Here is a 25,357-nt window from a genome sequence, read left to right as displayed (position 1 = left end):
TGACCGACGCTATCTGTCTGCAAAAAGATGGCGGCGCCTGCGTGAATTCCACACAGGTGCAGTGAATCATTCGGCTGATCCCAGCAGCAGATGTTGTGTGACGTGTCTACAGAGGAAGCCAGTCACATTAAAGTGGTTTTCCCACGAACAAAAGTTCATTTAAAATATTTTCTGTGTCTGACCGTGTATGGAGCATACCACATCTCCTGGGCAGGGGAGGAAGCAAAAGACAAATACTGACATTACAGCAGGGGATCACAGAGGATTCATTTTGTGAGGTAAAATATTTCACTGACCGTTTTGAAACAATATTTTAGCTCACAAAATGTATCTGAGTCGCCTGCCAAGGCCGTGGGGTACTCGGTACCTGGTCCAGTGTTCACAGGGGGATGTCACAGTGGCTGCGACCCGGTCCATGGCCCTTGTGAAAGGGAAAGGTCTTTAAAGGGAATAAAGTTTATGTTCGTGACGCCACCTGTGGTATTCGCTCAGGGGGGACCGACGCTGCTTAAAGGGGTCCTCTGGGGTGATGTTATGGCAGCTAGATGGTATACCTTCCCACAGGTGAAGTAGATCCCCAGTGTGAAGATGGTAGAATGGTGAGGGGTGCAGTAAGGAATGAGGACACAGGTTTGCAGTCTCTTTACCTCGTTTACTGAAGACTTCAGCAGCCACAGTCCAGGGCAGCGGCAAACAGGTCCACATAGAAGTCCGGGCAGTCCAGAGACAAACAGGTTCCCTGTGTAAGTCAGGTGGGAGCCTACCACTCTGCGCTCTCTGTCTCTAAGTCTCTGCAGCCACTAAGTGTCCCAACAAGGTATTTATTCCTTCTGTTGTCCTGGGACAGGTACCTATATGGCATGCAGCTCGAGCCGTAGGTTCTGGGGTCCGTTCTTGTTGACTTCGGGCTCCTGAGTGCTGCTGTGCCACAGGTAATTGTGGGCAGAGTTTTTGGTAATACAGTACCCTCCGGTTTTGCTCCGGGTTATAGAGTCCACGTGAGCCTCGGGCTCCCAGTTCCCGACTCCTTGCGCTATAGCTCTTCAGAGGCCTGCTTGTGGCCTCCTGGAGCTCTCACGTTCCTCTGTATTCCCCTCCTGTCTGTCCTTGCACACAGACTCCTACTCCAAACTGAGCTCACTCCGCCTCCAACCCAGGATCTTTATTGAGGGAAGCTGCCTTAAAATAGGGATTTGAGCTCCCCCTCCTGGCCTGGAATTGGAATGTGTGTGTGTGTGTGTGCGTGTGTGTAAACCTACCATAGGGAATCCCACTTGTCTCTGGACATAGCACTATCCTCCCCGAGAGGAAGACAGCACTACTGTGGTACTCAAGCTCCTGGGGTGCCACATCTCCTGCTGTAATGTCAGTATTGTCTTTTCCTTCCTCCAATGCCCAGGAGCTGGATAGCACATGGGTAGAAAGGTCAAAGAAGAGAGCACAGAAGGGAGAAGTCATCACATGGGGAAAGAATTGGTGGGTGAGCACATGAAGGGGAGAGATTTTCAACGCTGCAAACCCTGCCCCCATTGTGACATTACCGCTCTCCTGATGCAATAGCATCGGACCTCAATCTAGTAGTATAATAAGGGGGAAAGATAAGTGAAAAGTAAAAAGAGAATAGTTTAAAAATGTAAAAAAACATAAAAATTCAAATCACCCACCTTTTGCCCTGTTAAAAATAAAGAAGAGTAAAAATAATAAAATACAATATTTGATATTCCAGCATCCATAAAAATCAGAACTATCCTAATATATGAATACTAGCTGAAGAGCCTGACGTTGCCCGGGCATAGTAACTAACTCTTGCTAGTTATAACACATTATAATGATTATATTGCACATAAAACATTTTACATCATATATTCAACACTACAGATTTGCAACACAAATTAACTAAATGATTACCCAAGTATTGATAGTATTTTATTTTCAACTCATTCAAGAGCCTTTTGCTAAACAACATTTTTGGTTTTTCCTTCCGTTGCAAAGATGAACAGATTTTTAGCAGTTTCAACTCTTGAACAGGCCATGTAAAGTTGACCAAGAGAAAAGCATGCAGATTGCAAATCGATCCCTACTACTTTCAAGGACTGTCCCTGAGCCTTGTTAATGGACATTGCAAATGCCAGTCGAACTAGAAACTGGAGTCGTTTAAAATTATTTTAAATGTTTTAAATGATTAGACCCCGTTCACATGTTATTTGGTCAGTATTTTTACCTCAGTATTTGTAAGCTAAAACTTGGAGTAAAACAATTAGAGCAAAAGTATATTAGAAACACATCACCACTTCTGTATTTTTCTCCCACTTGTCGTTTTGGCTTGTAAATACTGAGGTAAAATACTGACCAAATACTGAACGTGTGAATGTGGCCTTATACACAGTCTCCCCCTGCAGCGCCTCACTCTTCTCTATACACAGCCTCATACTGCAGCAGCACCTCACTCATCTCATTTACCCATCACACCTCTCATTTTCCCCGTCACATCTCTCATTTTTCCCCTCACATCTCTCATTTTCCCCCACTCCTCTCATTTTCCCCCACTCCTCACATTTTCCCCCTCACTCCTTTCATTTTCCCCCTGACTCCTCTTATTTTCCTATCACTCCACTATTTTCCACTCACTCCTCTCATTTTCCACTCACACCTTAATTTTCCCCTCACGCCTCTCATTTTCTCCTCACTCCGCTATTTTCCCCTCACTCCTCTCATTTTCCCCCCTCTCCTCTCATTTTCACCTCACTTCTCTCTTCCACTCACACGTGCACAGCAACTTCCTGTTATGAGCAAAGCGGTTTAATCCATATGGCTCCTCCCTTTCCCTTGACATCATGCCTCACAGGAGCATCTCCATTCTAGACACGACAGAGCTAGATGTTGCATGTGCCTGCCGCGCACTGATACTCTGAAGGCCGTGGCCCTGATTGTAGCTCGCAGCGGCTGGGACGTCAGAGCTCGTGAGTGTTACATGATGTCTTTCGAGGTGAATGTGTCTCCACCCGTGTGCGCAAACAACGTGGGCCATGTGGACTGGGCTTTGCGTGTGGAGTGAGTGTGGCTATGTAAAGTGGGCGGGGCTTGATACATACACACACATACATACACTCAGCTTTAACCCCTTAATGACGGCCAATACGTCTTTTAACTGACCTGAGATATAAGAGAATAGCATCCCCATACAGGTGACAATCCTGCAGCTGTTGGCTGGACACTGTAGCTAACAACTTGCTGCATCAGCCACGATCAGTGTTGTCACCGTCCATATCTGTTTAACCCCTTAGATGCTGCTGTCAATAGTGACTACATCATATAAATGGTTATCAGAGTTTCCTCTTTATCCCAATTGGTGCCCTCAGATCATGATTGTGTAGTCCTGATGTTTGCCATGGCACTTCACTACCAAATAGCAGCCTTAGGCCGGGTTCACACTAGCGTATTGCATCCGATGCAAGAGCATCGGATGTGATATGCTAATGACACTGGGCTCCTGCTCGCAGCAGAGCAGGAGCCGAGTGTCATGCGTCTGTGCTCTGATTCTCTCGCATAGGGAGGATCGGAGCACAGCTGTGGAGGAGGCGGAGAAATGAATTTCTCCATCTCCTCCATTGCTGGGGTCCGCTTATAGCGCACATCACTCGGATGATATCCAAGTGGTGTGCGCTGTCTCATTCGCACCCATAGGCTTATATGGGTGCTAGTGAGCCGAGAGTTTTCCTGCTGTGATTGTCTCGGACCGAGGAAAACGGCCGACAAAAAGTCGGCTGGTGGGAGCTGCCCCATATCGCATTGCATCGCATTTTATCGCATTGCACTCGGCCGTATTACGGTCTAGTGTGACCCCGGCCTTAGAGTCTGCCAGCTACAGTGACCTGTTCAGAAGTCAGCGACATTTAGGTGGGAAAAATACACATTTTCATTCCTATCATCACACTTTGCATTAATTCCTGAAAATCACCTGAACGGTTAATAAACTACCTGACTGCAGTCTTCAATATGTCAGGGGGTAGTGTTTATAAAATGGTATCACTTTTGGGGGTTTCCTAATATATGGGACCCCTAAAGGCACTTCAAACATGGATAGGTCCCTAAAAAAACTAAATTTTGTAAATTTCCTTGAAAAAAAATAAGCCCTCACCCAGCCTCAGATCACGAAAAATGGACACGCTACAGGTCTTGAAAAATAGCGTCATTTAAAAAAAAAAATTTTTTCACCACTTAAAAGAGAACCTATACATGTTTGTTATCTATGAACTCGTAATGACATGGACAATCATAATGGCAGGTCAGATTTAGCATTTAGTGAACATGGTAAAAAAAACAACTGTGGAATTGCACTGTTTTTGCATTTTTTTTCCCATTTCCAGTACATGATATGTTAAAACCAATGGAGTAGTTCAAAAGTGCAACTTGTCCTGCAAAAAGCAAGCCTTCACATGGCCATATTGACCAAAAAAATAAAAAAGTTATGGCTCTGGAAAAAAGGAGCAGAGTTTTTTGAGTGGCTATTTATTTTCAGTTAGTTTTATAGCTCAATATCCACTCACTCTTTATGTATATGACAGTCTTTTTTTAGCCTTTTAAAAATACATGAAGTGGTCATGCTCTGGTCTGGAGACTTGCGGCCATTAGCGGACCATGTTTACATGGAAAACTGCATGAGCACTTAGTATTAAACTAATGTACAGGTGCATAAATACAATATGTGGCCAATATACAAACCTATATAGAGTACACACTATGTGTGACTACATGTCGATTTATGAATACATGAACTCCACTATTGCAAAATCAGATGAAAACGTAACAGTACTTAGTTAACATATTTTGATCGTTAAACGCTGGATAGAGGAAAAAAAAATCAAAAAGCCAGAATTGCAGTTTTTCTTTTCTTTCTACAATGCAAAGAAAAGGCAATAAGAATCTATCAAAATGTTTGATCTACCCTAAAATGGTATTAATACATGCACCAAGCTCGCCAATCCAAAAAAAAAATCTTCATTAACCTCCAGTGATGTAAAAATATACGAGTCTTGGAAAATTACTTTACAGGACAATTTTTTACAACATTTTTAGTTTTAAGACAGTTTTAACCCCTTCCCGACCTTTGACGTACCGTATACGTCATGAAAACCTGTGCCAATCCGACCTGGGACACAGCATATGCGTCATGGTCGGATCGCGCTCCTGCAGGCCGGGTGAAAGGGTTAACTGTAATTTCACCCGACCTGCAGGGACAGGGGGAGTTGTACTTGAGCCCAGGGGGGGTGGCTTGGCGCCCTTCCCCCCCGTGGTTACGATCGTTCTGATTGGCTGTTGAAAGTGACGTTTCACTTTCAATTTCAATCAGAGCGATAGTAATATTTCACCAATGAAAATTGGTGAAATATTGCAATTTAGCCATGGCCGATGCTGCAATAGCATCAGCCATGGCTGGAGCTTGCGATCTGCCCCCCACCACCGCCACCGATCTCCTCCCCTCCGTCCTCCGTCCTGTCATCTAGTATCCTCCGCTCCCCTCCATCCTCCTGTCCGCTCCCCCCGCAGTCCGATCTCCCTCCCGCTGTCCGATCCCCCCATCATACTTACCGACCTCCCGTGTCCCTCCCGGTGTCCGTCCGTCTGCTCCAAGGGCGCCGCCATCATGCAAAATGGTGGGCGCATGCGCAGTGCGCCCGCCGAATCTGCCGGCCGGCAGATTTGTTACAAGTACATTTTGATCGCTATGATAGGTTCTATCACAGCGATCAAAATAAAAAAAATCATAAATAAACCCTCCCCTTTATCACCCCCATAGGTAGGAAACAAAATAAAATACAGAAAATATTTTTTTTTCCCCACTAGGGTTAGGGCTAGGGTTAGCGTTAGGGCTAGGGCTAGGGTCAAGGTTACGGTTAGGCTGGGTTCACATTGCGTTATGGCTCTATGTTTAACGGACTACGTTACACCGCGGCATAACGCGGTGTAACGTAGTCCGTTAACGCCGCCATAGACTGCAATGTCGGACGCATCGCTAGCGCACGCCCACAGTGGTCGTGCGCTAGCGATGTGCCGTCATTTGAGTGATGGACCCGAGATGCGGGCTGCAGCGTTTCCGGGTCCGTCACTGCTAGCGCAGATGGAGCTAGCAGAAGCTCCATCTGCGCTAGTGCTGTGCAAAAGTCGGCACTTGCGTTAGTGCAGTCCGTTCAACGTATGCGTTGAACAGACTGCACTAACGCAATGTGAACCTAGCTTTAGGGTTAGGGCTAGAATTAGGGTTAGAACTAGGGTTAGGGTTAGAATTAGGCTATGTGCACATGGTGCGGATTTGGCTGCGGATTCGCCGCTGCGGATTCGTAGCAGTTTTCCATCAGGTTTACAGTACCACGTAAACCTGTGGAAAACCAAATCTGCTGTGCCCATGGTGCGGAAAATACCGTGCGGAAACGCTGTGTTGTATTTTCCGCAGCATCTCAATTCTTTGTGCGGATTCCGCAGCGTTATACACCTGTTCCTCAATAGGAATCCGCAAGTGAAATCCGCACAAAAAACACTGGAAATCCGCTGTAAATCCGCAGCTAAAAAGCAGTGCCTTTTACCTGTGGATTTTTCAAAAATGGTGCGGAAAAATCTCACACGAATCCGCAACGTGGGCACATAACCATAGGGTTAGAGTTGGAATTAGAGCTAAGGTTGGAAATAGGGTTAAGATTAGACTGTAATTAGGGTTATGGTTAGGGGTTTGTTGGGGTTAGGGTTGTGGTTAGGGTTGGGATTAGGGTTAGGGTTGGGATTAAGGTTACGATTAGGGTTAGGGGTGTGTTGGGATTAAGGTTGTGATTAAGGTTATGGCTAGAGTTGGGATTAGGGTTAGGGGTGTGTTGAGGTTAGTATTGGAGTTAGAATTGAGGGGTTTCCACTGTTTAGGCACATCAGGGGTCTCCAAACGCAACATGGTGCCACCATTGATTCCAGCCAATGTTGCATTCAAAAAGTCAAATGGTGCTCCCTCCCTTCCGAGCCCTGATGTGCGCCCAAACAGTGGTTTACCCCCACATATGGGGTACCAGCGTACTCAGGACAAACTGGGCAACAACTATTGGAGTCCAATTTCTCCTGTTACCCTTGTGAAAATAAAAAATTGCTTGCTAAAACATCATTTGTGAGGAAAGAAAAATGATTTTTTATTTTCACGGCTCTGCGTTGTAAACTTCTGTGAAGCACTTGGGGATTCAAAGTGCTCACCACATATCTAGATAAGTTCCGTGGGGGTCTAGTTTCCAAAATGGGGTCACTTGTGGAGGGTTTCTACTGTTTAGGCACGTCAGGGGCTCTGCAAACGCAACGTGACGCCCGCAGACCATTCCATCAAAGTCTGCATTTCAAAAGTCACTTCTTCCCTTCCGAGCCCCGACGTGTGCCCAAACAGTGGTTTACCCCCACATATGGGGTATCAGTGTACTCAGGACAAACTGACCAAGAACTTTTGGGTCCAATTTCTCCTGTTACTCTTGTGAAAATAAAACATTGCGGGCTAAAAAATAATTTTTGAGGAAAGAAAAATGATTTTTTATTTTCACGGCTCTGCGTTATAATCTTCTGTGAAGCACTTGAGGGTTTGAAGTGGTCACCGCACATCTAGATTAGTTCCATGGGAGGTCTAGTTTCCAAAATGGGGTCACATGTTGGGGAGCTCCAATGTTTAGGCACACAGGGGCTCTCCAAATGGGACGTGGTGTCCGCTAACGATTGGAGCTAATTTTTCATTCAAAAAGTCAAATGGCACTCCTTCCCTTCCGAGCTCTGCCGTGTGCCCAAACAGTGGTTTACCCCCACATGTGAGGTATCAGTGTACTCAGGAGAAATTGCCCAACACATTTTAGGATCCATTTTATCCTGTTGCCCATGTGAAAATGAAAAAATTGAGGCTAAAAGAAATTTGTGAAAAAAAAGTACTTTTTCATTTTTACGGATCAATTTGTGAAGCACCTGGGGGTTCAAAGTGCTCACTATGCATCTAGATAAGCTCCTTGGGGGGTCTAGTTTCCAAAATGGGGTCACTTGTGGGGGAGCTCCAATATTTAGGCACACAGGGGCTCTCCAAACGCAACATGGTGTCCGCTAACAATTGGAGCTAATTTTTCATTGAAAAAGTCAAATGGCGCTCCTTCCCTTCCGAGCCCTGTGGTGCGCCCAAACAGTGGTTACCCCCCACATATGGGGTATCAGCGTACTCAGGACAAATTGTACAATAACTTTTGCAGTCCAGTTTCCCTTTTTACCTTTAGGAAAATAAAAAAATTGTTGCCAAAACATAATTTTTGTGACTAAAAAGTTAAATGTTCATTTTATCCTTCCATGTTGCTTCTGCTGCTGTGAAGCACCTGAAGGGTTAATAAACTCCTTGAATGTGGTTTTGAGTACCTTGAGGGGTGCAGTTTTTAGAATGGTGTCACTTTTGGGTATTTTCAGCCATATAGACCCCTCAAACTGACTTCAAATGTGAGGTGGTCCCTAAAAAAAATGGTTTTGTAAATTTCGTTGTAAAAATGAGAAATCGCTGGTCAAATTTTAACCCTTATAACTTCCTAGCAAAAAAGTAAAAAAAAAAAGTAAAGTAGACATGTGGGTAATGTTATTTGTTAACTATTTTGTGTCACATAACTCTCTTGTTTAACAGAATAAAAAAATCAAAATTTGAAAATTGTGAAATTTTCAAAATTTTAGACAAATTTCCATTTTTTTACAAATAAACGCAAAAATTATCGACCTAAATTTACCACTAACATGAAGCCCAATATGTCACGAAAAAAACAATCTCAGACCCGCTAGGATTCGTTGAAGCGTTCCTGAGTTATTACCTCATAAAGGGACACTGGTCAGAATTGCAAAAAACGGCCAGGTCATTAAGGTCAAAATGGGTTGGGTCATGAAGGGGTTAAATAAAATAGTAAAACCAAAAAAATATTATTTTAGTATTGCCTTAAAGGTTCCTCACCTGCAGAATAGATATTCAGGTCATTTTCACTGTACAATGAACGCCATTAGAATGAGACCAAAAAACATTGGCAGATTTGCTTTTTTTTCACTATTTTACCTGGAATTTTTTTGCCATTTCCCCTTACTTTATTTGGTAAAATGAATGGTGTCTTCAAAACTACAACTCATCCAGCAAACAACAAGCCCTAATGCAACTACAGTATGCTGGCGAAAAAAGAGAGGAAGAAACATAAAAATGCAAACTAAAATTGGCTTCATCCTTAACCCCTTTCTGACATCGGACGTACTATCCCATCGAGGTGGGGTGGGCCCCCATGACCATGGACGGGATAGTACGTCTAGCGCGATCGGCGGCGCTCACGGGGGGAGCGCCGCCGATCGCGGCCGGGTGTCAGCTGCCTATCGCAGCTGACATCCGGCACTATGTGCCAGGAGCGGTCACGGACCGCCCCTGGCACATTAACCCCTGGCACACCGCGATCAAAGATGATCGCGATGTGCCGGCGGTGCAGGGAAGCATCGCGCAGGGAGGGGGCTCCCTGTGGGCTTCCCTGAGCCCCCCGCAGCAACGCGATGTGATCGGGTTGCTGCGAGGGTCTTACCTCCCTCCCTGCCTGCTCGAGCCCCGGATCCAAGATGGCTGCGGATCCAGGTCCTGCTGTGCACACTGTCAGATCACCGATCTGTGATGTCCCCCCCTGGGACAAAGTTAAAAAAAAAAATTTCTAATGTGTAAAAAAATTTTTTTCAAAATATTCCAAAATAATGAAAAAAAAAAATATTATTCCCATAAATACATTTCTTTATCTAAATAAAAAAAAAAACAATAAAAGTACATATATTTAGTATCGCCGCGTCCGTAACGGCCCGACCTATAAAACTGGCCCACTAGTTAACCCCTTCAGTAAACACCGTAAGAAAAAAAAAAAAAAAGAGGCAAAAAACAACGCTTTATTATCATACCGCCGAACAAAAAGTGGAATAACACGCGATCAAAAAGACAGATATAAATAACCATGGTACCGCTGAAAACGTCATCTTGTCCCGCAAAAAATGAGCCGCCATACAGCATCATCAGCAAAAAAATTAAAAAGTTATAGTCCTGAGAATAAAGCGATGCAAAAATAATTATTTTTTCTATAAAATAGTTTTTATCGTATAAAAGCGCCAAAACATAAAAAAATGATATAAATGAGGTGTCGCTGTAATCGTACTGACCCGAAGAATAAAACTGCTTTATCAATTTTACCAAACGCGGAACGGTATAAACGCCTCCCCCAAAAGAAATTCATGAATAGCTGGTTTTTGATCATTCTGTCTCACAAAAATCGGAATAAAAAGCGATCAAAAAATGTCACGTGCCCGAAAATGTTACCAATAAAAACGTCAACTCGTCCCGCAAAAAACAAGACCTCACATGACTCTGTGGACCAAAATATGGAAAAATTATAGCTCTCAAAATGTGGTAACGCAAAAAATATTTTTTGCAATAAAAAGCGTCTTTCAGTGTGAGACGGCTGCCAATCATAAAAATCCGCTAAATAACCCGCTATAAAAGTAAATCAACCCCCCTTCATCACCCCCTTAGTTAGGGAAAAATTAAAAAAATTTATTTATTTCCATTTTCCCATTAGGGTTAGGGCTAGGGTTAGGGTTAGGGCTAGGGTTAGGGCTAGGGTTAGGGCTAGGGTTAGGGCTAGGGTTAGGGCTAGGGCTAGGGCTAGGGTTAGGGTTAGGGCTAGAGTTAGGGCTAGGGTTAGGGTTAGGGCTAGGGCTAGGGTTAGGGCTAGGGTTAGGGCTAGGGTTAGGGCTACAGTTTGGGTTGGGGCTAAAGTTAGGGTTCGGGTTGGGGCTAAAGTTACAGTTAGGGTTTAGATTACATTTACAGTTGGGAATAGGGTTGGGATTAGGGTTAGGGGTGTGTCAGGGTTAGAGGTGTGGTTAGGGTTACTGTTGGGATTAGGGTTAGGGGTGTGTTTGGATTAGGGTTTCAGTTATAATTGGGGGGTTTCCACTGTTTAGGCACATCAGGGGCTCTCCAAACGCGACATGGCGTCCGATCTCAATTCCAGCCAATTCTGCGTTGAAAAAGTAAAACAGTACTTCTTCCCTTCCAAGCTCTCCCGTGTGCCCAAACAGGGGTTTACCCCAACATATGGGGTATCAGCGTACTCAGGACAAATAGGACAACAACTTTTGGGGTCCAATTTCTCCTGTTACCCTTGGGAAAATACAAAACTGGGGTCTAAAAAATAATTTTTGTGGGAAAAAAAAGGATTTTTTATTTTCACGGCTCTGCGTTATAAACTGTAGTGAAACACTTGGGGGTTCAAAGTTCTCACAACACATCTAGATTAGTTCCCTGGGGGGTCTAGTTTCCAATATGGGGTCACTTGTGGGAGGTTTCTACTGTTTAGGTACATTAGGGGTTCTGCAAACGCAATGTGACGCCTGCAGACCATTCCATCTAAGTCTGCATTCCAAATGGCGCTCCTTCCCTTCCGAGCTCTGCCATGCGCTCAAACGGTGGTTCCCCCCAACATACGGGGTATCAGCGTACTCAGGACAAATTGGACAACAACTTTTGGGGTCGAATTTCTCCTCTTACCCTCGGGAAAATACAAAACTGGGGGCTGAAAAATAATTTTTGGGGGAAAGATTTTTTTTTTTAATTTTCACGGCTCTGCGTTACAAACTGTAGTGAAACACTTGGGGGTTCAAAGCTATCACAACACATCTAGATGAGTTCCTTATGGGGTCTAGTTTCCAAAATGGTGTCACTTGTGGGAGGTTTCTACTGTTTAGGTACATTAGGGGCTCTGCAAATGCAATGTGACACCTGCAGACCATTCCATCTAAGTCCTCATTCCAAATGGAGCTCCTTCCCTTCCGAGCCCTCCCATGCGCCCAAACAGTGGTTCCCCCCCACATATGGGGTATCAGCGCACTCAGGACAAATTGGACAACAAATTGTGGAGTCCAATTTCTCATGTTACCCTTGGGAAAATACAAAACTGGGGGCTAAAAAATAATTTTTGTGGGAAAAAAATTTTGTTTTATTTTTAAGGCTCTGCATTATAAACTTCTGTGAAGCACTTGGTGGGTCAAAGTGCTCACCACACCTCTAGATAAGTTCCTTAGGGGGTCTACTTTCCAAAATGGTGTCACTTGTAGGGGGTTTCAATGCTTAGGCACATCAGTGGCTCTTCAAACGCAACATGGTGTCCCATCTCAATTCCTGACAATTTTGCATTGAAAAGTCAAACGGCGCTCCTTCCCTTCCGAGCTCTCCCATCCGCCCAAACAGTGGTTTACCCCCACATATGGGCTATCAGCGTACTCAGGACAAATTGTACAACAACTTTTGGGGTCCAATTTCTTCTCTTACCCTTGGGAAAATAAAAAATTGGGGGCGAAAAGATAATTTTTGTGAAAAAATATGATTTTTTATTTTTACGGTTCTACATTATAAACTTCTGTGAAGCACTTGGTGGGTCAAAGTGCTCACCACACCTCTAGATAAGTTCCTTAGGGGGTCTACTTTCCAAAATGGTGTCAATTGTGGGGGGTTTCAATGTTTAGGCACATCAGGGGCTCTCCAAACGAAACATGGCGTCCCATCTCAATTCCAGTCAATTTTGCATTGAAAAGTCAAATGGCGCTCCTTCGCTTCCGAGCTCTGCCATGCGCCCAAACAGTGGTTTATCCCCACATGTGGGGAATTGGCGTACTCAGGACAAATTGTACAACAATGTTTGGGGTCCATTTTCTCCTGTTACCCTTGTGAAAATAAAACAAATTGGAGCTGAATTAAATTTTTTGTGAAAAAAAGTTAAATGTTCATTTTTATTTAAACTTTCAAAAAATTCCTGTGAAGCACCAGAAGGGTTAATAAACTTCTTGAATATGGTTTTGAGAACCTTGAGGGGTGCAGTTTTTAGAATGGTGTCACACTTGGGTATTTTCTATCATATAGACCCCTCAAAATGACTTCAAATGAGATGTGGTCCCTACAAAAAAATGGTGTTGTAGAAATGAGAAATTGCTGGTCAACTTTTAACCCTTATAACTCCCTAACAAAAAAAAATTTTGGTTCCAAAATTGTGCTGATGTAAAGTAGACATGTGGGAAATGTTACTTATTAAGTATTTTGTGTGACATATCTCTGTGATTTAATTGCATAAAAATTCAAAGTTGGAAAATTGCGAAATTTTCATAATTTTCGCCAAATTTCCGTTTTTTTCACAAATAAACGCAGGTACTATTAAATAATTTTTACCATTGTCATGAAGTACAATATGTCACGAGAAAACAATGTCAGAATCACTGGGATCCGTTGAAGCGTTCCAGAGTTATAACCTCATAAAGGGACAGTGGTCAGAATTGTAAAAATTGGCCCGGTCATTAACGTGCAAACCACCCTTGGGGGTAAAGGGGTTAAGGCTATGTGCACACGTTCAGGAATTCATGCAGAAAATTCCTGTGAAAATCCGGACATTTCTGCCAGATTTCCGCATGAAATCCGCACGCGTTTTTTTGCGCGGTTTTGATGCGGTTTTTGCGCGTTTTTTTCCGGACATTTCCCAATGCATTAGACAGTGGGAAAACCGCGAAAAAAACACAAAATTAATGAGCAGGTTCATTATTTTTCCGCAATGCGTTTTTCATGTGGAAAAACGCACATCATGTGCACAGAAGTTGCGGATTTCATTAAAAATGATAGGATGCTTAATGTATGAAGATTATTTGCGGTTTTATAGTGTTTTTATAGCGCAAAAACGCTAAAAAAAAACCTCAAATAATCTGCAACGTGTGCACATAGCCTTAAACACAGATGCTTATGTCTCGCATTGAAAACACTAGCACCCCTGAATAAATAAGCAACTGCCAATGTCAAAACTAATCTAAAGGCACAATCAGAATACAGGTATGGAATTGATGTTGAAAATCACATATGCTAAAACTGATTAACATTAGTTGTTGGAGACGAGAAGGAAGGAGAGAAAATTTTGGCCAATAGTTCCAGTGCTGAATTTCTCAAGTGAAGTGCCTTCATCAAAAATAAAAGACTTCTAATCAAAGATGTTCCTTGTGTTCCAATGAATCTATGTTGCACTACAGTGGAATATAAAAGTTTGGGCACCCTTGGTCAAAATTACTGCTATTGTGAACTTGTGAACAGTTAAGCAAGTTGAAGATGAAACGATCTTTAAAAGGCCTAAAGTTAAAGATGACACATTTCCTTTGTATTTTAGGTATATATATATAATATTCTCATTTGGTCTGACCTGCACTGCGAGCTGTGAGGTTTTATATAGACAGGTGTGCGCCTTTCCAAATCAAGTCCTATCAGATTAATTAAACACAGCTGGACTCCAATGAAGGTGTAGAACCATCTCAGGCCAGTCTCACACGTCCAGATAATTCCGGTACCGGAAAAATCGGTACCGGAATTATCCGTGTCCGTGTGTCCGTGAGCGCACGTAGGCCATCCGTGTGGCACACGTGCGGCACACGTGTGCCGCCTGTGTGCCCACTGGGTACCACACGGAGCGTGCAGAAGACAGCGCTAGAGATAAGCGCTGTCCCCTGCATCTGGTGCTGAAGCCGCCATTCATATCTTCTCTCCAGCAGCGTTCGCTGGAAAGAAGATATGAAAAATCCTTTTTTTTTTTTTCTTTTCCGTGTTTAAAATAAAGATCCCTGTCCCCACCCCCTCCAACCCCCTGTGCGCCCGCCCGCTGTTAATAAAATACTCACCCGGCTCCCTCACAGCGTCCTCTCCTGGCCGCACCTTCTCCTGTATGAGCGGTCACGTGGGGCCGCCCATTACAGTAATGAATATGCGGCTTCACCCCTATGGGAGGTGGAGCCGCATATTCATGACTGTAATCGGCGGCCCCACGTGACCGCTCATACAGGAGAAGGTGCGGCCAGGAGAGGACGCTGCGAGGGAGCCGGGTGAGTATTTTATTAACAGCGGGCGGGCGCACAGGGGGTGGGAACAGGGATCTTTATTTGCTGGAGAGAAGATATGAATGGCGGCTTCAGCACCACGTGGGGGGGACGGCACTTACTGTAGCGCTGTCTCCTGTGTAATAGTATGCAGGTACTGAGTATGTCACAACGGAACAGACAGACCAACAGTTGAGGGGTTTAATAACAGTAATAAGGTTCTCCTCGCAGGGAGCAAGCAATGGAAAATAACTAGCAATAAAATAGTGCAAAAATATGGGAGTTAAACAGTGTAACAGAATTAAGCAGGATTCTCTTGAGAAAAGAACACTTATCAGTCTGATGGGGACTTGCTTGAAGGGTCGTCTTCTCCAACATAGTCGCCGAGAAACAGCGGCACTTGTCGTTCCTCTGTTGTCCGTGGGCTGAGTAGTCCCTAGGATCCTGCTGCCTGGGGTTTCGGGAGTTAATGTGATATGCATACGTTCTGAGTCTTTAGCCTTTACAGCACAGCAGGAATCAGGGGCTCTGCACTGTTAAGTCTCTGTACCAGGAATCACAGTCTCTGTACCAGGGGGTCTGTTATGATCTGGTGGTTTAGGAACAACATGAGACAAGCTCTGAAAGAGGTGGTATCTGTACTGACCGCAGACCCTGAACCTAGCAGCGCAACTAGAAATAGCCGTGGGGGGTACCTGACGCTCCCTAGACCCCTCGGCACAGCCTAAGATCTAACTTCCCCTAAAGATGGAAACAGGAAACCTATCTTGCCTCAGAGAAAATCCCCAAAGGAAAGATAGCCCCCCACAAATATTGACGGTGAGAGGAGGGGAAAATAACATACGCAGAGATGAAATCAGATTTTAGCATAGGAGGCCAGTCTAGCTTGATAGATAGGACAGGAAAGGATACTGTGCGGTCAGTATAAAAACTACAAAACAATCCACACAGAGTTTACAAAATCTCCACACCTGACTAAAGGTGTGGAGGGTAAATCTGCTTCCCAGAGCTTCCAGCTAACAGAAAAAATCCATAATGACAAGCTGGACAAAAATAGAATGCACAGAACAATAAGTCCACAACATGTGGACTGAAAAGAGCAAAGCCAGAACTTATCTTTGCAGAACTGGTCAGGAAACCAGGAGAATCCAAGCAGAGATGTGAATCCAGCCAGAGAACATTGACAAGTGGCATAGGCTGAAGACTAGAGCCAGGTTAAATAGAGCCAGGAGAGACGATTAGTGAAAGCAGCTGCTAAAGCTAAACCCAAGGAGCGGCAGTTCCACTCAAAACCACCAGAGGGAGCCCAAGGGCAGAATTCACAAAAGTGCCATTTACAACCACCGGAGGGAGCCCAAGAACGGAATTCACAACAGTACCCCCCCCCCTTGAGGAGGGGTCACCGAACCCTCACCAGAGCCCCCAGGCCGATCAGGACGAGCCAAGTGAAAAGCACAAACCAAATCGGTAGCATGGACATCGGAGGCAACAACCCAAGAATTATCCTCCTGGCCATAACCCTTCCACTTGACAAGATACTGGAGCCTCCGCCTCGAAAAACGAGAATCCAAAATCTTCTCAACCTCATATTCCAACTCTCCCTCGACCAACACCGGGGCAGGAGGGTCAACCGAGGGAACAACGGGCACCACATATCTCTGCAACAAAGATCTATGGAAAACATTATGAATGGCAAAAGAGGCTGGAAGAGCCAAACGAAAAGAGACCGGATTAATAATTTCAGAAATTTTATAAGGACCAATAAACCGAGGCTTAAACTTAGGAGAAGAAACCTTCATAGGAACATGACGAGAAGACAACCAAACCAAATCCCCCACACGAAGCCAGGGACCAACACGCCGACGGCGGTTAGCAAAACGTTGAGCCCTTTCCTGAGACGTCAAATTGTCCACCACATGAGTCCAAATCTGCTGCAGCCTGTCCACCACAGAATCAACACCAGAATCAGAAGGCTCAACCTGCCCAGAAGAAAAACGAGGATGAAAACCAAAATTACAAAAGAAAGGTGAAGCCAAAGTAGCCGAACTAGCCCGATTATTAAGGGCAAACTCGGCCAACGGCAAGAAAGACACCCAATCGTCCTGATCAGCAGACACAAAGCATCTCAAATAGGTCTCCAAGGTCTGATTAGTTCGCTCAGTTTGGCCATTAGTCTGAGGATGAAACGCTGAGGAAAAAGACAAATCAATACCCATCCTAGCACAAAAGGCTCGCCAAAATCTAGAGACAAACTGAGAACCTCTGTCAGACACAATATTCTCCGGAATGCCATGCAAACGAACCACATGCTGAAAAAACAATGGAACCAGATCTGAAGAGGAAGGCAACTTAGGCAAAGGTACCAAATGGACCATTTTAGAGAACCGGTCACAAACAACCCAGATAACAGACATCTTCTGGGAAACAGGAAGATCCGAAATAAAATCCATGGAAATATGCATCCAGGGCCTCTCAGGGACCGGCAAAGGCAAAAGCAAGGCTTGGCCCGGGCACAAGTCCCACAGGACTGCACAAAAGCACGCACATCGCGAGACAAGGAAGGCCACCAAAAGGACCTAGCAACCAAATCTCTGGTACCAAAAATCCCAGGATGACCAGCCAACACTGAACAATGAACCTCAGAAATTACCTTACTTGTCCATCTATCAGGAACAAACAGCTTCCCCACAGGACAGCGGTCAGGCCTATCAGCCTGAAATTCCTGAAGCACCCGGCGCAAATCAGGGGAGATAGCAGAAAGAATCACCCCCTCCTTAAGAATGCCAACCGGCTCAAGGACTCCAGGAGAATCAGGCGAAAAACTCCTAGAGAGGGCATCAGCCTTAACATTCTTAGATCCCGGAAGATACGAGACCACAAAATCAAAACGGGAGAAAAACAGGGACCATCGAGCCTGTCTAGGATTCAGCCGCTTGGCCGACTCGAGGCAAATCAGATTCTTATGATCGGTCAGGACCACAACACGGTGTTTAGCTCCATCAAGCCAATGTCGCCACTCCTCAAACGCCCACTTCATAGCCAACAACTCCCGATTGCCGACATCATAATTGCGTTCCGCAGGCGAAAACTTTCTGGAAAAAAAAGCACACGGTTTCATCAAAGAACCATCAGACTCCCTCTGAGACAAGACGGCCCCTGCCCCAATCTCAGAAGCGTCGACCTCAACCTGAAAAGGAAGAGAAACATCCGGTTGATGCAACACAGGGGCAGAAGTAAATCGGCGTTTAAGCTCTTGAAAGGCCTCAACAGCCTCAGAGGACCAATTCGTCACATCAGCACCCTTCTTCGTCAAATCAGTAAGGGGCTTAACCACACTGGAAAAGTTCGCAATGAAACGGCGATAGAAATTAGCAAAGCCCAAAAATTTTTGAAGACCCTTCACAGATGTGGGTTGGATCCAGTCATGAATAGCTTGGACCTTAACAGGATCCATTTCTATAGACGAGGGAGAAAAAACAAAACCCAAAAAAGAGACCTTCTGAACTCCGAATAGGCACTTAGACCCCTTCACAAATAAAGCATTATCACGAAGGATCTGGAACACCATCCTGACCTGCTTCACATGAGATTCCCAATCATTGGAAAAAATCAAAATATCATCCAAAATACGACCATGAATTTATCAAGATAATTGCGGAAAATATCATGCATGAAAGACTGGAACACAGATGGAGAGCCCAAATGGCATCACAAGGTATTCAAAATGGCCTTCGGGCGTATTAAATGCTGTTTTCCATTCGTCACCCTGTTTAATACGAACAAGATTATATGCCCCTCGGAGGTCAATCTTAGTAAACCAGCTAGCCCCCTTAATCTGAGCAAACAAATCAGTAAGCAAAGGCAAGGGGTATTGGAATTTGACCGTGATCTTATTAAGAAGATGATAATCAATACAGGGTCTCAAGGAGCCATCCTTCTTAGCAACAAAAAAGAAACCCGCTCCCAATGGTGACGAAGAGGGCCGAATATGCCCTTTCTCTAAAGATTCCTTAAGGCTATGTTCACATTAGCGTCATGCGACGCAGCGTCGCCGACGCAACGCACGACGGATCGGAAACGCACGCAAAAACGCACCTTTTTTGACACATGCGTCGAACGGATGCGTCGTAAAACGCAGCGTTTTTTGTGCGTTTTTGTTGCGTTTTTCCAAAAAACGCAGCGTTTTACGACGCATGCGTTGTCAAACAATGATGTAATCTTTCAACACAATTTAGTGTCTAGACACTAGATAATACCACCAATGAATAGAAGAGGGTGGGTCTAGTGTCTAGACACTAGATAATGCCACCAATGGGTAGATGAGGGTGGGTATAATGTAATTGTGGTATATATACCCCGGCATAGATTATTTCCAACTATAAAGCATCAAGATGGAGCGTCCCATGGAGAGTATCTACCTCAATATGGAGCTGGAATTAGCCCTTGCTATTGCTTATGCTATTGCCTGTCATGAACAGAGGAAAAGAGACAAACTACGGAGAAGGAGTCGTCGGCGTTTTTGGCTACACCCTATAGTGGAAGTCCGAGAGAGTCGTGGAGCCTACCATTGTCTGTTTGGTGAATTAAATGAGAACCAGGAGAAATACTTTGAATACACCAGGATGTCGCAAAACAGCTTCCGATATCTGATGCGTCTGGTGGAAGGAACCATTTCCAGGCAGGACACGCAGCTCCGTAAATCGATTTCCCCCGAGGAACGTCTGCTGGTGACTCTACGGTACGTAATGCAATGTGAAGGATTTATATGTTCTTGCCATTTTTTAAAGTAACGTGTTTTGGTTTTGTGGGGTGGGGGATTGTAATTAAGAATGAAAAATTCTTTCATAACAATTTAATTAATTACATTTATTTATTTTTCTTCTTGTCAGTTTCCTTGCTACCGGAGAGACCTTGAGATCACTGCATTTCCAGTTTAGGATTGGAGTCTCCACACTGTCTGGTATTATTGCCGACACATGCCGCGCATTGTGGGACAACCTCCGGGAGGAATTTTTACCCATCCCTACAACTGAAATATGGCAGGCCAACGCCCAAAAATTCGAACAAGTGTGTTCTTTCCCTAACTGTATTGGAGCCATGGATGGGAAGCACATTAGGATTACCAACCCTTCAAGAAGTGGATCTCTGTTTTTTAATTATAAAAAATACTTTTCCACCGTGCTCATGGCAATTGCAGGTGCGGACTGCAGATTTCTCGCTGTGGACATTGGAGCGTTTGGCCGTGCAAATGATTCACGGACATTTAAAGAGTCTGATATGGGCCGAAGATTGTACGATAACAATTTTAATTTCCCCCAGCCACGACCTCTTCCCAACACCGAAGGCCCGGCCCTGCCATTTGTTGTGGTTGGGGATGAAGCTTTTCAAATGAGTGGCAACCTACTTAAACCGTACTCCAGTCGGGGGTTGGACCGCACCAAAAGTATTTTTAATTATAAACTGTCCAGGGCCAGAAGAACTGTGGAGTGCGCCTTTGAAATCCTTGTCTCCAAATGGCGTATCTTATTAGGATCCGCTATAAATTTGAAAATTGAGACAGTGGATGAGGTGGTGAAGGCGTGTGTGGTTCTCCACAATTTTATTATTGATAAAGAGAGAGTCAACGTGGAACTCGATGAACCCATACCAAATCCATTGCCTGATTATCAAGATCATCCTCTGCGGACAACTGTGGAGATTGCTCATATGAGGGACCAATTTGCTGCATACTTTGTTTCAGATGTTGGCCGTGTTTCATGGCAAGATCAAATGGTTTAATTCATCTTGGTATTATGATACAATAAAAACACTGTAATGTAAACACTGTTGAGTCCATGTCAGTTTACCAGCCTATGTAAGGTTATGTTGTTATAATGTCCCCTGATTGTCTAGTGCGTTGTGTTTTGAAATAAAGTTCTTTCTTGTGCCTTTCCGTTTTCACAAAACAAATCTCCCATATGTTTTTCCATAGTAATCAAATTTTAAAATCCAATGTTATATAAACTAATGTGTGTCCCACAAAATTTATTTGAGCACCAGTACCCAAATGGACTGTGACAAAACAAAAAAATATTTCAGCCGTGTGTTCCATAGTTTTGACGTATAACATGATCGGCTCCCACCTTGTCAACCATTTTTAATCCTGCAGACTATTTGCATATGGAACCTGGCTTGACAAGGAGGGAGACGATCATGTTTGCAAAACTCTACAGAGTTAACACTATTGCACTCAGGATGCTAGAATACGTCCTGAGTCAAATAGTGGCGACACTGTGAACATTGCTACCACCTCACCTGACCAATATTCTTAAGGTACCGTAATAAAACGATTATCCAACGATACCGACCAGTGATACGACCGGACCGTGATCGTTGTTTAGTCGTCGCGTGGTTGCTGGAGAGCTGTCACACAGACAGCTCTCCAGCGACAAAAAAAGAGCAAGTCCCCGTGTAATATGGGTAAGCGCATGGCCGCACTCACGATGTTTTACCTGTTTACCATTGTAAATGTAATTTAAAAAAATAAAAAAACCCTTACATTCCGGTGTGTGACACGTCCATCGCCGTCAGCTTTCCGTACTGTGCCAGCCCTAAAGCACAGCACAGCGTTTATTATTAAGTCAACGGTGTGCTCTGCTTTACGGGCGGGAATCACAGTGTCAGTCACTGCGGAAAGATGACGGCGAGGGACGTGGTTGACACCTTTTTTTTTTTTTGGGGGGGGTATTGTTCACTTTTTTGAGTGTTTAAAACACTGCGCTAGTAACCCAATATTCCCTTGTTTACAGCAAAGACATCGCTGGATCGGTGTCAAACACGCCGATCCAACAATGACAGCGTGTGATCAGTTACCCCCAAAAATTCCTAATCATTCGCTGACACCAAAAATCTCCCAGCAGGGGCCTAATCGTTGTACGATTTCAGAAAAGATAACGTTGGTTACTGACAAAAACCAACTATATCGTTACTGAAATCGTTGTGTGATGGTACATTTTAAAATTGATATATTGAGCAATGCTGTTTGTGTTTGTAACATCTCATAGTACAATGAGCGACAGCCCTATAAAAAATGAAAAAAAATATTTATAAAATATTGTCAGACATTGCACATCAGGTGTTACAAACACAAGATTTGTTTACGGCGCACGGTGTGATTTGGTGCAAACTTTATTATAGACAATAAAAACTCAGTATTTTTTAAAAAAATAACAATTTTATTTGGGACACAAAAAAAAAGAAATGGGAAATGTTATGGGGTATCTATATCTGCAATTAAGGGGGATTGATATACCCCACTTTTGGGGGGTGTTGAGGAGACCGAGGAGGAGGACGAGGGAGAGGAAGCAGCATACTCTATGACACTAGACGGGATGCCGACATCAATCCAGCCAGTTGACGGTGGCGAGAGTGCCAAAGCAGGAGGTGAGGGAGGAGGAGGGACGACCAGTGTCCTTGGCTGGCTACTCCTGCTCCGGGTAGACCCAGATTGAGTGCTTGGTGTGCTCCTTGTAGACCCAGGCTGGGTACTGGGTGTACTCCGTGTAGACCCAGGCTGGGTACTTGGTGTGCTTCGGGTCGACCCAGGCTGTGTAATTAGGGTGGTTGTTTTGGGAGCAGCCATAGCCAAGGTTGTAGTGCTTGTCGTCTTCTTCTTTTTTTTCCTCCTCTCTCCCTCTGGGTGTGGGTCGGCTTCCCGTCTGTGTGCCCTTGAAGGCCTGGCAGGAGCAGAAATTTGGGACTCTGTTCTGTGGTGGCGGTGGCGGTGGCCCTCGGCACGCGGAGCTCTGTGGTGGTGCTCTGCAGCAGGAGTCGGAGTCATGGCAGCCAGCGATGGTACTGCGGGCACTGTAGTCGCTGACTGCATGACCCGAGCCTGCTGCAGAGCAGTGACATATGCGTTGTTGCAGCCCTGCATGACCGAAATCTGGAGTTCCGGCGTAAGATGTTCAACCATGCCCTTGTGAATGGCACTAAAAAAATGTTTGGCCGGCCTCGAGAGCTCCGATTCTATGTTTTCAAGACGCCGGTCGATATTGGACATTTTATCGCACAGCGCCTTGAAACCATTCTGGAATACGGTGCTCAAATGTAAAAATTTGGGCAGGACCGCCCTGTCCGAGGCCCACTGACGCTGTTGGGAAGACCCGAAGGAAGGAGCGACAGAGGCCTCGGCCAGGGGAACATCTGATGGACCGGCTGCCGGTTCGCCAGATTGTGGTGGTGCAGACCTGCTCTCGCTGTGGGATGGCTGCGACAGTTCAGATGGCGCTTCACGAAGGACCGCTCCAGAGGGTCGGACAGTCTCGCGGGTGCTGCTGTGTGTTCTGTGAAAACATAAGGAAACCATTAGTATACTAAATATAACATTTCACATGCGTCATTAATTAACTTTACCGGCGGTATCCATTGCCGCCGTTAATATTAACCTATTTTTAATATTGACACTGCATATGCCGCATTAATATTAAAAAAAGAATGCATTTATTTATTTAAAAATAGTCACCCATGGTTGCGGTTTGTAACGCCCGACAATTATGCTTAGCGTTGGAACTGCCATGACGTCACGGTCATGTGACCGAGACGTCATCACAGGTCCTGCGAGCTGAGCAACCATGGGAACATAACCTGCCTTGCAGTAGAAGGTATGCCGTGTCTATTATATTTTAAGTTTTTTTGTGTAAAAAAACTGGGATACACCTGGATGGGCAATATACTACTCCACTATGAAATATTGCCCGGGCATGGCCAATCTACTATCTTTCTGTGTTCTGTATACTTTGGATTTTAGGGAAAAAAATAGGAAGTCAAGCTCACCATTGTAGTAATCCCAGAAGGCTCGGAGCACGGAGCCGCTGTGTCAAGCGTGAGAAGACCAGAAATGAACTAAAAATTCGAGGTCGCCGAGGCGTGACAAGTAAAAACTATATACGTTATTCACTTCAATCAGAAGCAGAGGATGAAACATCAGCACAATACAATAAAAACACTATCTACGCGTTTCAGGTCTGATGTTCCCTGTCACCTGAAACGCGTAGATAGTGTCTATTGTATTGTGCTGATGTTTCATCCTCTGCTTATGATTGAAGTGAATAAAAGTATGTATTTTTTACTTTTCACGCCTCGGTGAGCTTGAATTTTTTTCTTCATTTCTATACTTCGTACTTGCCCCAAAAAATGGCTGAGCAATAAGCTACGTGGCTGGAATATAGTACGTGAATATGCATGTTGTAAAAACTAGGTGTGTGCATAGGTACTATACTTACTCTCTGCTGTCAAGGACCGGTCGCAAGAACTGCAAAATACGGTTGTATTTGTAGACAGAGGTCCTTGACGCTGCAGCACCACTACGGATCTGTCCCTCCTTTTTCAGGCCCCTCTTGAAACGGTCCTTCATGGAGCGCATCTGGTCTTCAATTGTTTAACTGTGTATAAATTAAAAAAAAAAAAAAAGTTTTAGAGAAAATATTGAAAACGATTACGTAACCGTGTGCAATCCCAATAGAAGACATCACAGACGGTTGTGTAATCCTGGCATGTTGGCTCACAGCAGCATTTTGGAAATACTTACGAAAATTAGCTTTGCCCGTGGGGGAAGCGCTGTCGAAGCCATCCCACAGCGATTGTGCCACCTCTATCCACAAACGGCGCAACACGCCCTGGTCCGCGTGCCGGGGGTCACGGCTGTCCCACAACGGGCCCCGTTCCTCTATGGATGCCACCATCATATCAATATCCAGTGGGTCATCATGGGCCCGTTGTGAAACCTAGAATAAATGGAAAATATTAATGTTTGCAAGATAAAAATTGTTGCCCCTACCTCCTCCACCACCACCTACCACCTCCACCACCACCCCTCCCACCACCCACCATACCCGCAAAAACAAAAAACTAAAAGAAAAAAAAGGGATAGGTTTGACATAAAAACTTACTCGCCGTCCTGCAACCACAGCTTGTTCCCTTGGTCTCTGCTCCTGCTCCCTCTGTTCCTCCTGGCTCTCCTCCTCACTTGAAGAAGCCTGCAAAATAGTTTACAAAAAGTTGAGTGACCAATCTACAAATGACAGCGAATAGTAAGCAATAGTAGATCATGTACTCACCGGACTCCTCAGCGGTGGGGTGTGGCTTGAGTCACTGGCCATGACTAATGCAATTCTGAAATAAAGAACAAAATAAAATTTATCCTATGCACAATACAGCGGAACATAGTAAAATATAAAAAAAAAAAAAAAACATTTACATTTCAACCACAAAGAACATTGCACTCCAACTGAACTAACGCTGAGCAAACAACACTGCCACATTGATTAAAAGAAACAATGGCAGAGACAACTCAATGCCAGAGTAAACAAAAGCCTAAAGATAAGAAAACAAATACACAACAGACGCCATCATATAACGCAAGAATAAAACATCACAACTG

At 44.5% G+C, this 25,357-nt stretch overlaps 1 protein-coding gene across 1 annotated transcript; it reads right to left on the bottom strand.

Annotated features, from left to right (window-relative positions):
* Positions 1-1,651: 1,651 nt before the first annotated feature.
* LOC138657540 (uncharacterized) lies at positions 1,652-24,674 on the bottom strand. Its single transcript, XM_069745310.1, has 4 exons — positions 24,506-24,674; positions 24,201-24,359; positions 22,382-23,261; positions 1,652-1,672 (listed from the first exon to the last, which is right to left on the bottom strand). Exons 2-4 carry the CDS (start codon positions 24,338-24,340, stop codon positions 1,652-1,654), a joined length of 1,041 nt encoding a protein of 346 aa, XP_069601411.1. The 5' UTR covers positions 24,341-24,359; positions 24,506-24,674.
* Between the last annotated feature and the right edge of the window lie 683 nt (positions 24,675-25,357).

This window comes from Ranitomeya imitator, chromosome 1 (assembly GCF_032444005.1).
Source record: "Ranitomeya imitator isolate aRanImi1 chromosome 1, aRanImi1.pri, whole genome shotgun sequence".
Taxonomy (NCBI): domain Eukaryota; kingdom Metazoa; phylum Chordata; class Amphibia; order Anura; family Dendrobatidae; genus Ranitomeya; species Ranitomeya imitator.
This window is presented reverse-complemented; position numbering and strand designations above follow the sequence as displayed.

Excerpts from the sequence above, each read along its gene's own strand:
- LOC138657540 (XM_069745310.1), bottom strand. The coding sequence starts at position 24,340 with ATGCGCTCCATGAAGGACCGTTTCAAGAGGGGCCTGAAAAAGGAGGGA. Across the intron at positions 23,262-24,200 it reads CCGGTCCTTGACAGCAGAGA|AACACACAGCAGCACCCGCG; the intron begins GTAAGTATAGTA and ends ATGTTTTCACAG. Across the intron at positions 1,673-22,381 it reads GTAGCCAGCCAAGGACACTG|GGCAAAAGGTGGGTGATTTG; the intron begins GTCGTCCCTCCT and ends TATTTTTAACAG.